This window comes from Buceros rhinoceros, unplaced genomic scaffold, assembly GCF_000710305.1.
Source record: "Buceros rhinoceros silvestris isolate BGI_N320 unplaced genomic scaffold, ASM71030v1 scaffold28706, whole genome shotgun sequence".
Classification (NCBI taxonomy): domain Eukaryota; kingdom Metazoa; phylum Chordata; class Aves; order Bucerotiformes; family Bucerotidae; genus Buceros; species Buceros rhinoceros.
Window position 1 is genome coordinate 9,478 of NW_010419787.1, and position 11,699 is coordinate 21,176.

At 51.3% G+C, this 11,699-nt stretch overlaps 1 protein-coding gene across 2 annotated transcripts in view; it reads left to right on the plus strand.

Annotated features, from left to right (window-relative positions):
- The window catches only part of FBXO31 (F-box protein 31), a 13,232-nt gene extending 3,149 nt beyond the window's left edge, over positions 1-10,083 (plus strand). For both annotated transcript variants that reach the window (XM_010139079.1, XM_010139081.1), the window contains 7 exons: positions 3,172-3,248; positions 4,560-4,727; positions 5,120-5,194; positions 6,752-6,861; positions 7,485-7,638; positions 8,217-8,578; positions 9,726-10,083. In XM_010139079.1, the coding sequence (XP_010137381.1) occupies positions 3,172-3,248; positions 4,560-4,727; positions 5,120-5,194; positions 6,752-6,861; positions 7,485-7,638; positions 8,217-8,578; positions 9,726-9,948 (1,169 nt within the window). In that variant the 3' untranslated portion in view covers positions 9,949-10,083. The remainder of the gene's footprint in view (positions 1-3,171; positions 3,249-4,559; positions 4,728-5,119; positions 5,195-6,751; positions 6,862-7,484; positions 7,639-8,216; positions 8,579-9,725) is intronic.
- Positions 10,084-11,699: the final 1,616 nt, after the last annotated feature.

An 11,699-nucleotide genomic window follows, 5' to 3' on the forward strand; every position in this document is an offset into this window, starting at 1 on the left:
TCGCTGTTCGGCAGGAGCCGAGGGGAAGTACTGGTTAGTTTACATCAGTTAAGGAAGCTGCTTGGTATTTGGAGGGGGTGTCGAGCTGTCTCTAGTGCTCCTTTGGGTCTTGCAGACTCCAGTTATTAACTCCCTGCTCCCCTCATTCCCCTTGGGAATGGAGACTTTTCGCACACGCTGTTCCCTCAGTTAATTCTTCAGCTGCAGCCCCAAACGTGTGATGTCTCGTGCCCCTTTTCTCTAGGGGCATGTTGGATTACTTGGGGAGCAGCCAGTGTGCTTTAAGATGTGATTCCCTGCCCCCTTTTCCCCTCCTGTGTATTCAGACCCTGTCGCCAGATTTACGATGCGAGTGCTCCCTAATTCGTATTCGGGCAGCGTTAGCCAGGCCGGCTCGGATCGCTTTCCCCAGGGTTTTAAGCTAAGCGTGGCTGACACTGAGCATTTTTTCACTGATGGGTCAGGTATCACCAGCTGATGGGCTGCAACCGCTTAAGCTGCTCCATCTCGTTTTGGTTATAGAGACCCTGCTGCATCCTGAGAGTCCCAGAGGGTGTAGTGGACCAGCTCTTGCCTGCTCACAGTGAGCTACCTCTGCTTCAGAGGCTTCAGATTTCACATTTTTCATTTTGCATTTCTCTGCCTGTGCCCTCCAAGCTGGATAATGAAATAAGATGTAGTTAGAACAGTAACATCTGGAAGCATCTGCTCCCCTCGTGGAGTAATAACCCATCCTGGGGGTCTGTTTGTTCCTGTGGGGCCTGTGGTGAGCCAGCATTGCGGTGCTCGAGTCGCTGTGTGTTTGCTTACGGTCAGTCCTTCATCCTGTGTCTGCTCTGACGAAGAGCACAGGCGTTCGACCTTTCCCAAGCAGCCAGCTGGTGGGAGCTGGGGCACTCCCTGCTTTTCCTAGCCCATTCCCATCGGAGGAGTGTGAAGAGCTGCTTTTGGCAATGTGGGTAATACCCAGGCTGGGTGGGAGTTGTACCAAAGCGTCCAGTGAATGTATTTTTGCTCCATTTGGCAGTGTGTAGGCTCAGAAATTGGGACAGGCAAGAGGTTTCTTTGGGATTGAGAAAAATAGGCAGAGGAAAACCTTGGAGAAAGACCCAAGTGCTGTTTTCTTTCGAGGAGCAGGAAGGGAAACAACTGTCAGATCCATCCTGAGAGCCAGAGCTGGAATGCATCAGGTTTTCCCTGCAGTGAGTTTAGCTGCTGGCTCGCTGGAGCCTGGAGGCACCCAAGGCTTCAAAATGGAGCTGTGCTTTTGCTTTGAGACTTGCTTGGGCCTTTGGCCAGGGACCAGCATTTTCCCCAGTAACTTCCTTTCCTGAAGCGCAGAAGCTGCTGTCCAGTGGGTAGGGTTCTTCTGGAGGTGAATGGGATCTTTTGGCCCCCTTTGGAGTTCAGGGTTTCTGGGTGGTCAGGGCAGATGGTGAAGAGCCTCAGCTGTGTTAGTGTGGCTCCTGGCGACCCAAGCTGCTGCTGGAGCCTGGAGCTGGCTGTTTACTCAAAGTGAGCACACAAACTGCCCTCGACAGGCACGTGTCTTGGAGCGAAAGGGCTTGCCTTGCCAAGCAGGGACTTCCCCTGCTGTTCCAAAGTCCATTGATAATAGCTACAGCTCTGAGAGTGCTTCAGACGGGAGCTGGGCGAGAAGGAGGGACATCCTTACCACCCTTGGGTAGCCTAACATCACGTTTTCTGTCCTAAAAATAAAAAGAAAGCTGGTTTTTATCAGCTCCATGCCAGACAGGGTAGAAGGCGGATTGTGGTGGGTGGAGCAGCTTATGCACAAACCGTTTATTAATCTCTAATTACTGCACTCAGACGAGAAGGCTGGCAACGTGGTTTGCTTGTCTTAGTGCTGCTTGTGCTGCTCTTGGTTCACTGGGCAAAACCAGACCATCAATCTTAACTTGTTTACTGCACAGGAAAAAGGCTCCTCCAGGCCAGTTGGCAGCAGCTCTGGACAACCCTCCCTGCTGTCCTAAACCTCTGTGGAAATTCCCTGCTCTGGGTAACAAAAATCCTCCCATAGTTCTTGCTATCCTAAGTAGTTAGTGAAACAAAGCTGCCCCGAAACAATCCTTCTTATGAGCTGATGCAAAGCAAAACCAGTTATTCAAGCCATAAAAAGGGTTGTTGTGGCCTTCTGAGTTGGCCACGAACATCGTTGTAAGGCAAGTGTAGGATCTTCTTGCGTAGAAGTAACCTGCATCCTCTTGTTCCTGCCTGAAACGCAAGATTATGTGTAGTGCCTTCATGTGAAGGTTACACATACGTGTCAGGAAATTTATGGACAGAGTTAACGGCTGGTTGTGTAAGGACTGGGGGCAAGTAGCATCTCCGAGCTGTCCTCGGGGAGATTTGTTAAGATCGTTCTGTAGCAGGTGTGTTCTCCTGCTTGCTGGAAGTCGTTCCTACTTGTCTTCGGTTTTGGTGGGATTGGAAGTGCACCTTGCTCTGAGCTGAGAAGCAGAGAAACCTCACTGGTGCCCTAGGCTTTGAGGGGGACTTTGAAGCACCTTTAGGGCACTGCTGAACTGTAGCTGCTTACTTTGAATTTTTAAGGCCATTAGTGACCTGGGAACCCCACCGGATCTCCTGAGCTGGCATGGTCTGTGCGCTTTACCCCCACGCTCTCAGTGGCTGGTTTTAAGGACGCTTAACTCTGGAGACAAGTTTGTCTATACAAGGCAGGGAGATCCTTTAAAAGCAGTCGAATTTCCCTGTTCCTTCTGCTCTGTTTGCTGTTGCTTCGCAGGCTGAGGCATCAAGTACATTTTACACTTCATTTGTTTTTATCTCTGGGTGTATTGTGTGATTTGCATTAACGGGACCACGTTGCAAAAGTTTTGTGGGAATTCCCGGTGAAGTTTCTGGTTGTGTGAAACCCTGGAAACTAACTCCTGCCCCTGCGCTGGACCAGGAGTGGGGCTGTGAAGAACAGCACAAATCCGTGTGAGCTCCTGGGAGGCCCCGGTTCAGAACTGCCTGGCTGTGGCTGTGGTGGGGTGTGACCAGTTTCCTCGTCCTTGGCAAAGGCACTTGTGGGTGGTATTGTCAGTGGTGTGTGCAGGCTGGGAGCAGTCTTCCTCTTCCTTCCTCTTCCCCAAATCCCAATTCCATAGCTCAGTGTGCTCACTCCAGTGTCTCGCTGTTCCCTAGTGCTGCACCGATACAGACACATCCTGGGATTGTGGCAGCCGGACATTGGGCCCTACGGGGGACTGCTGAACGTGGTGGTGAGTGAGTACCTCGTTCTGGGGGCTGTGGTGTTGAGGACCGGGAGCCTTTTGGGTGCCACTTTCTAGACCTGGTTGCCATCTCCACGCTGTTGAGAAGTCTGAAGTGATTGGAACCCAGGGGTTGCTTCTTGGATCTTTTCATCATCACGACCTTCCTCCAGAGGGTACTTTCAGTCTCCACACAGCCACAGGAGCACACAGAACATATGAGCAATCTTTCAGGGAAAGGCTCGATTTAGAGTTTAACGCTGATAGCCCAGTGGCTGGCACAGGAGTCCATTCCTGGTGCATTGAGCAGAGCTTCAGCACTGGCCCATCGCTTACTGCATCATCTTTGCCTGCAGCTGAGCGTTTTACAGAGGGTTTTGCACTTGTGTTCACACACTTCCCTTCCTGTGTAGTTTGCCACGCTTTTCACCAGCCATGTCTGACATGGATGCATCAGATCTGGTGATACTGGTGCGAGACCCGTGGAGTCTGGCAGCTCTCGCGCCGCTGGGAGGGCAGTTAATGAACAACGTTTGACTCTGTTGATGAGAGCTGAGCCAGCAGTTTGCTTGAAGCCCTTGTTCTTTGAACCAAGGTTCAATAGCTGGGAGGCTGAAGTGTAACAAATCGCGAGGCCTTTGGGCTTTGCAAGGTTCTGTTCGATGAACTGGTGTAACAGTGCATCCAAGTGCACCAATACTTACACGGTATCATGACCTCATAAAGACAAGCGTGCCCCTGTGGCGCAGCTCTGCGTTTGTCTCGGCTCTCTCTGTGTAGAAAACACCCTTTCTCTGGAGTTGCAGGGCTTGAGGAGCAGGAGTCTGTTGGGCTGCAGGAAGAGGGCTGGCACTTGCACCTCTCAGCAAAGGAGATTTTTTCTTCTCGTGCTGCCTGTGAGTAGCAGAGCCAAGTAATTCCTTGTCCAAAAGGCGTGGATAATCACAAGAAGTGGAATTCGTCTACTGGAGTATCTGCCAGCATGAGCTCTCAAACCAATTAGGGTCTGACTAGCTGTGTGGTCTCCTTGGTGCCGTCTCTCCCTCTGGATCCTGCGCCCCCAGCATCCGTCACAGGGTCGTTTGCGGTAATAAAGGCCTGCTCATTTTCCAGTGGTGCAGGAAGCCTCATAAAGAAACCCTCTCCCTCTTCGCCGAGGGTGTGCTGCGAGCGCATATGGTCTGGGTTAATTGCCGGAAAGCGGTTGGGAAATGCAGCAAGCTGTTGTACAGCTCCTGCTCGGTCGCAGGATTGGCCCCAGAGCTGTTCGCTGCGCAGGGCTGATCTTGGGTGCTTTGTCTCCTTGTTGTTTCCATGCAGGTAGATGGTTTGTTCATCATCGGGTGGATGTACTTGCCGCCTCATGACCCTCACGTTGATGACCCGATGAGATTCAAACCGCTCTTCAGGATTCACCTCATGGAGAGGAAATGTGCAACCGTGGAGTGTATGTACGGTCATAAGGGGCCTCATAATGGCCACATCCAGGTGAGCTCCTCCTTCTCTTCCAGCATCCTCTCTCCTCAGTGCGCCGGGTCTGTGTGTGCACATTGGCTCCAGAGATGGAGTCATCAAAAAGCTGTATGAGAATTTTATTTAAGGGATGTGGCTTTCACCACCATGTTGTACGTGTGGATGCCAGCTCTACGCTCATTATGTGTCTGACAAGTTGTGTGGGCTGTTCCCTGCTCTGAATTTGTTACTGGCAGTAGTACAGCAAGGCTGTTACACTGTCTTCTGTTGGGCTGGAGCGTGGTGGGAGAGTGGGAGCAGCAGTATGTGTGTACAGGCTGGGGGAACGGCTACGTCTTAGTTACATCGTCCCAGGAATCTCTGAACAGGGCTGTAACCTGTTAAATTCTCCTCCACCGTAACTACAGATTGTAAAGAAGGATGAGTTCTCCACGAAATGCAACCAGACGGATCACCATCGCATGTCAGGGGGAAGGCAAGAGGTAAGAGTGCTTTGCCAAGAGGCTGCACTGAGGCTGTTTGTCACTGTTCTGAAGACAGTGTTGCTGTCGTAGCTGATGTTGGGTTTGGGAGGTCGTCTTCTCCTCTTTTCTGTGTGGATGCAAACCTGGCCTGGCAGCTTCTGGCTGGTTTACTATGATCAAAACTTAAAGTGGCCACATCTGAAGAACTGCAGGATCTTGGGGAACCTCTTCTGTACTTGCCAAGGTGTGGTTTAAGGATCCAGCATGGGATTAGTTCAGTGTTACACCCACAGAATGTCTGGTGGGAGACCCCGGCCCTTACCTCAGTGTGTAGCAGGCTGTTAACGTCCATCCTCTTGAGCAAAGAGCTGGTTTAGGCTGTGGCAAGGTGCCCTTTGAGCCCCGGAATCATTTTTCTTCCTGTGCTGTGACAGCAGGTCTGTCCAAAGACAGACAGCTACACACATGGTACACCTACAGCCATGCAGCTCTCGCCAGACACTGATCTCTGTGGTACTGCTGCCTGTAAAAATTAGGATTTTTCCGACACAGGCCTGATACTGAATACCAGCTTCCTCTGAATACCTGCTTGTCAGTGGGGCACCTTTCTACTCCTTGTCGAGGGATTATTGTTTATCCTGTGTCAGCTACACTTGGCAAGGCAGATTCCTGACTCAAACCACATGTTTTAAGGTGCAGGTATAAATGTCAGGCTGAAAACCTCCAGCTAATACCTGTTCCAGGTAGTGGGGTTTGCTGCCAGCCAGTTAAACGTGACAAATCCGGTACTTCAGCTGCTTCTAACAAACGTCGACTAATGGGACACGGCCGGGTGAAAGGTTTCTGGTTCTGCGGCAGTTCAGAAGAGCTTTAATACTTCCAAAGCGCCGCGTTAAGTGTGCGTGGCGTTATGGTAATTGGGGGATCAGGCTTAGAAGATAAAGCAAGCAGGTTTGGAATCTCACTTGGTAGGCTGCTATCGTGGTGTAAGCTGTTATCATTCTAACTCATGGAAGGGTATTAACTTGTCAGAGCTGGTGTAGAGCTACTTCAGGAGATGTTTTCAAAGCACCCTTTGGATTCAGATGCGTCAATATTAAATCAGCAGGATTTAACCTCCCACATCTTCAGCGCCTTTCAAAAGCTTCCCCTTTTATGTTTAATGTGCCAGGGTGGGGCACAGGAGGCAGCTTATGGGCACACAAATGAGTTACTGCAGGGTAAGTCAGGACGTAAAGAAGCAGCAGATACGGTGCTGTGCAGAATGGGCGATGCTTATGCTTTTATTCTGAGGAGGTGTGTTGGTTCTACCTCTCATTTATTAGACGGGGAGTGTGTTTTCGGTGTGGGGTCTGGCAGTTCCCGTTATCACTACTCGTTAGAGCGTATTTCCAAGCCAGCTCTGTAGCAACACGTGCTTGTTCCCAAATCCAGCCACGATCCTCTGTCTTTGGCAGAGCGTATGTCCTCTCTGTGGCTCTGCCAGTGAGTCGTGCTGGTCAGGTGAACTCTTGTTGGGGTACCTCACATGAAATGCCTTTATGTCCTCCCTTTTCTCCTCTCTTTGTGCTGCAGGAATTCCGGACGTGGCTGAGGGAAGAGTGGGGTCGGACTCTGGAAGACATCTTCCATGAACACATGCAGGAACTCATTTTGATGAAGTTCATCTACACCAGCCAATACGAGTAAGGGCACCAGTGCTAAGGCTGCTGCAGCTTCCAGAGCACGTTGGATTGTTTGTTCTGACGATGGGCTCCTTACAGCAGGCTTTAACAGCCAGAGGAATGTTCTGCCTCTGCCGGCTCTGTGCAGAGAGGGTGAATTCTGCCCAGAGCTTTCCTCTCGTATGGAGAGATGAGGTGTAATGACAGAAGTCATAATGAGGTTCCAATTTTTAGCAATAACTGTGCACAGTAAAGTGGTTTTGAGTCATTTAACTGTTTAATTTAAGAGAGCAAATGGCCGTGACCCCCAGGAGCTGTCTGCTTATTGCCCACATTAGTAAGCAATATGCTTTGTAGTGCACTGGGCAGAAAGCAGACAATCCCCGAGAACTTGGAGGGGTTTAACTGTCACTCCCAGCTTCCAATAGCAGCCACCTCGCTGGAGCAGATGTTTAAATATGCTTCACTCCGAGGTGCTCTGGAAATCCCAGGGAGTGAGTAGGTTATTGTGACCTTGCTGCTGGAGCCTGAGTACACAGATCTCTCTTGACATCCCAAAGCTGCCTGGGAGGAGAGACTGCAAACACATTCCTCACGACAGGGGGTTCTCTCTTAACCTCTCTAACCTTTAATTTTTTGCACAGCAACTGCTTGACATACCGACGCATCTACCTCCCTCCGAGCAGCCCCGATGACCTTATAAAGCCGGGTCTCTTCAAAGGAACGTATGGGAGCCACGGGCTGGAGATCGTCATGTTGAGCTTTCACGGCAAGAAAGCCAAGGGGACGAAAATCACCGTGAGTGCATTGTCCTTTCTCGCAGATCTTGTTAAAGCTCTTCTGGATGCCGTGGATCCCTGTCTGGAAGATAGTCAGCTGAGGACACCCCAAACCCTGTTCCTCTCGGCGATCGGTGGCATTGGGCAAACTTTAACGCATGCAGGGTAGCAAGAACCTGCTGCAAAGTTTCTCATGATGCCAGCTGGCCTCCTCCTTCCTTTCTTCTCCTTTCCACCTGCTTTCTGTGAGCAGCTGTTCACCGGTCACTGGAGATCACTTGTGTGTATCTGAGGAGCAGGTACCAAACATTGGCAGCTCTTCGCTGAAGGCAGGCTAGCGAGCTCCTTCCTCTCTGCAGCGAGGGATTTGGACAAAATGCAGCTGCAGCTTTGGCTTTCACCCTTGCACGTGCAGCCTGGCTCGTAGCTTTTGATTCAGAATTCTGTTTCTCAGTCCAGGCAGGTGTTTTTGTGGTCAACGTGGTGATTGTAGCATAGGGTGAGCTATAAGACGTCAGATGATGGTTGTGGGGAGGGCACAGGTCTGAACTCTGTAGCATCCTGTCTCTGCAGCCACGCTTTTCTTCCTGTCTCTAGGGAGATCCCAACATCCCAGCTGGGCAGCAGACTGTGGAGATCGACCTGGCACATCCCCTGCCGCTGCCCGACATCGAGAACCTTCGCGATTTCAGCGAGCTCTCCCGCATCGTCCTGGAGGTCCAGGAACAGGTACGTCGGGAAGAGCAGGAGCAGGAACAGCGGCAGGAGGAAGAGGACCACTGCCAGGCTGCCTCCCAGCCTGCTGCAAAGCCCCTGGCAGGAGAAGGTGCTGAAGGGGAAGAGACTGCAGCTGGGGCAGAGGGGACAACGCAGGACAAGGCACCAGCTTCCCAGCCCTTTGTGCTACCCATGGGAGTCATATCGAGGAACGAAGACTATCCCCGGACCTGCCGAATCTGGTAACGGGGACTAGTGGTATTAGAGCCTGGCCGTGCCAGTCACTTTTTGACACGGAAGGGGGGAGTCTTTGAGACATGTTTGATATTTGCCTGCCGTTTACCTGTGCGTGCCTCTCCCAGCCCCTTGTGCTCAGATGTTCTGCCGCTGCTGCCCCATCTCCCACGCTCTTGCTTGCTCCCTCTCTTTCTTACCACAGTGTCATCTGCCATCCTGCTTCCTTGCTAGGTTTTAACCTGTCACTTCTGAAGCGAGCACGTCTCTCGTGTTCTACTCCCCGCCATGGATTTTGTGTGTTTTGATTCCCAGAGCTGCCCAGCTCGTATATGTAGAGATCTAGATATGTGGAGATATGTAGATCTGTTCGCCTTTCTGGGTGTGTTGGGAACACAGTGCTCTCTCCTGCCCCTCCCTGGTGCCTTGGGGCCAGCCCTGGAAGGAGCTGAGCACCCGAAGCAGTGGGTGCAAGTATGCAGAGAGCCTCGCTGGATGGGGCGTGGAGTCAGTGAGGCAGTGTACTAAATGAAGTGTGGAAAAAAGACCCTGAAGAGCTCAGGCTTAGGCAGGTGACCTTCAGCCAAACATCTGTGCTGGAAAAACCTGCTAGTTAATCCCAGGAGGCCCCTGCTGTCACAGCTGGGTTGTGTTTGAATAAAACCCCACTCCACCTGCTGCTTGCTTGGAGGTTAGGCTGACCTTTACTCCTCCCCAGCTCCGCTTCGATTTTTCTGGGTTTAGATTTTTCTCTCTCTCCCTTCCCCTGGGTTTTGCCTGGTCACCCCCTCAATGCGCCTTTCCTTTTTTGTGAGGATTGTCTGGGCTTGGGTCAATCCTTGAGTTGTAGAGGTAAATCTCAGATGGCCTGAACTGCAGAAGAATTCAGCCTTGGTGTGCAGGTGCTAATTAGAATAGCCAAAAGCAGCAACCTCCAGATAGCACCGGAGAGTTCCTGTTCTTAAAATGGTATCAGCGGTGGTTTGTGCTGTGTGGGAAGAACTGAGCGAGTGTAAAACTCCTGGTTCTGTAGCACCAGGCAGCGTCTGACTGCGGCTTGATCATACTTTCGTGGTTTTTTTTTTTAATTATTGTTATTTTGTTATTAATTATATCTTTTCTCCCGTCTTCTTTTGCTATCCTCTCTCCCTGCAGTTTTTATGGAACGGGGCTTATCGCTGGCCACGGCTTCACCAGCCCCGAGCGAACACCGGGTGTTTTTGTTCTCTTTGACGACGATCGCTTTGGATTCATCTGGCTGGAGCTGAAGTCCTTCAGCCTCTACAGCCGGATCAAGGTCTCCTTCCAGAACGCCGAAGCGCCTTCCCGAGAGGCTTTCGATGAAATGCTGAAGAACATTCAGTCGCTGGCTACTTGACGGGTGATTTGTCATGGACAGGGCTAGGGGTTGCAAAGGCTGCTGCACTCCCCAGCCAGGGCTGGGATGGGGGATCCCTCGCTCTCGGTACCTCTGAATGAAAGCATGCACTTTTAATAAAGCCTTTTTACCCCCAGTGTACACATCCCGGTTAAAATAGCCGTGACTGCCCTTTCCTCCTGCCACTCCACGCTGCTCCCTGGCAGTCCTCCTCACCCAGCCAGTGACATAGCTTTGTATCGCTGAAGGGATCCTGCAGAGGAGGAAACGGACCTTTCGTATCACAAAGGGAATGTATTGGAACAAAAATAAGGTCAGAGCTGGATCAGAGCATCTAATGGCCTGGATGGACATGAGCCCTCTGCTCTGACCATTAGCAGTCTCCTGTGGAAAGAGCTCTTCTCCAGAGAAGGGACTTGTTTAAGCCTTTTGCTGTGCTCCAGGCTGGTCTGCCCTCCTGGGAGACTTGCTCTACCCTCCTGAAAACCTGTGCGGTCCCCCGGCTGCTTAACGATGAATTGGGTCAGCAGTGCCAAAGCCGTCCTCCTCTCCAGAAACCTTTCTCTGGGTGCAGTGTTGATGAGAGACCCTTGGCTTAGAAATCAGAGGGGGTGTTTTCCTTCTGAGAAACTCTTGGCAGCAAGGGAAGGATTCCCACTGTAAATGACTGTGTGTAGCTCTGCCCTGGCTTCTGGAGCTTGAGGGGGGTTGCTGTCCCTGGGGCTCCAAGTCTGGGAGACTCCCTGAGTGTAGCGATGATAATTCTTTTTGCTTGTAGGAGCTGGGTGCGGAACTGGAAATGAGTGTGAACAGCAGAGGCTGGTGCATTCAGAACTGGTTTTGTACCTGAAAGGTTCACCTCAGATCTTTTAAAGTGGGTCTGAAAATGTAAAGGAAGGAGAAAAAAAGAAAACTAACTGTGAAATAAGCCCAGCTGCAGCCTGCTGACTCCTGACTGTGATGGGCAGCAGAAGGTGCTACCTGTCGTTGGTACTGGTGTGACCCCAGTTACATGTCCTTCTTGTATCAGGTTCTCCTGTGCAGTCTGGGGGAGTGACGGGGGATTCTCCTCATACTGCTGTGGCTTGTTCTGGCTCCGTTTATGGTTGGTGCTCCACTCACAGCACCCTTCTGTTCCCTTTCTAGTCACGCTTCTTTCATCCCAGATGATTGCTGCTTCCACAGAAAGCTCCTGTGCTCGCTTTCTTTCCATGGATCTGCATCCTGGCAGATCTGAGCTCCACCGGGGAGTGTGAGCTGCAGGCCGGGGAGCCAGATTCCCCACAGAGTGTCCTAGGTAGGAAAATCTTAGCCACTGCTGATCCACAGCCTGTGAGCTGGGCTAAAACCCATCAGCGTTTGCATCAGCACGTGTTATTAATCCTCCGCGGGAGGAGACAATGGGGATCCTTGTGCAGAGAGGAAAGAGCCATTTGTAAGGAAGGAAAATAACATCCTCTGTGGCAGTTGCTGTCTGGCTGTGGTGATAAACCCCAGGTTTCTTCTCTCCCATCAGATCAGTGTCTAACAAAACTCTGCCTTGATGTCTTCGGCGGGTTTTGGTTTGGAAATGCGTCTGTACATGTGTGGGGAGGATTTAGGCCCCTTCTCTGGAGAAGTTTCAGGCACCGCCTCATTTCACTGACTGTGAGCAGCTTTTATTCTTGCTCTCACAAGGGCTTTTTGCCATTTCTGGCTCTTGAGTAGTTCCTTCAAGCTGCGTGAGAACCGAGCCTCCAGCAGCGGCTGGA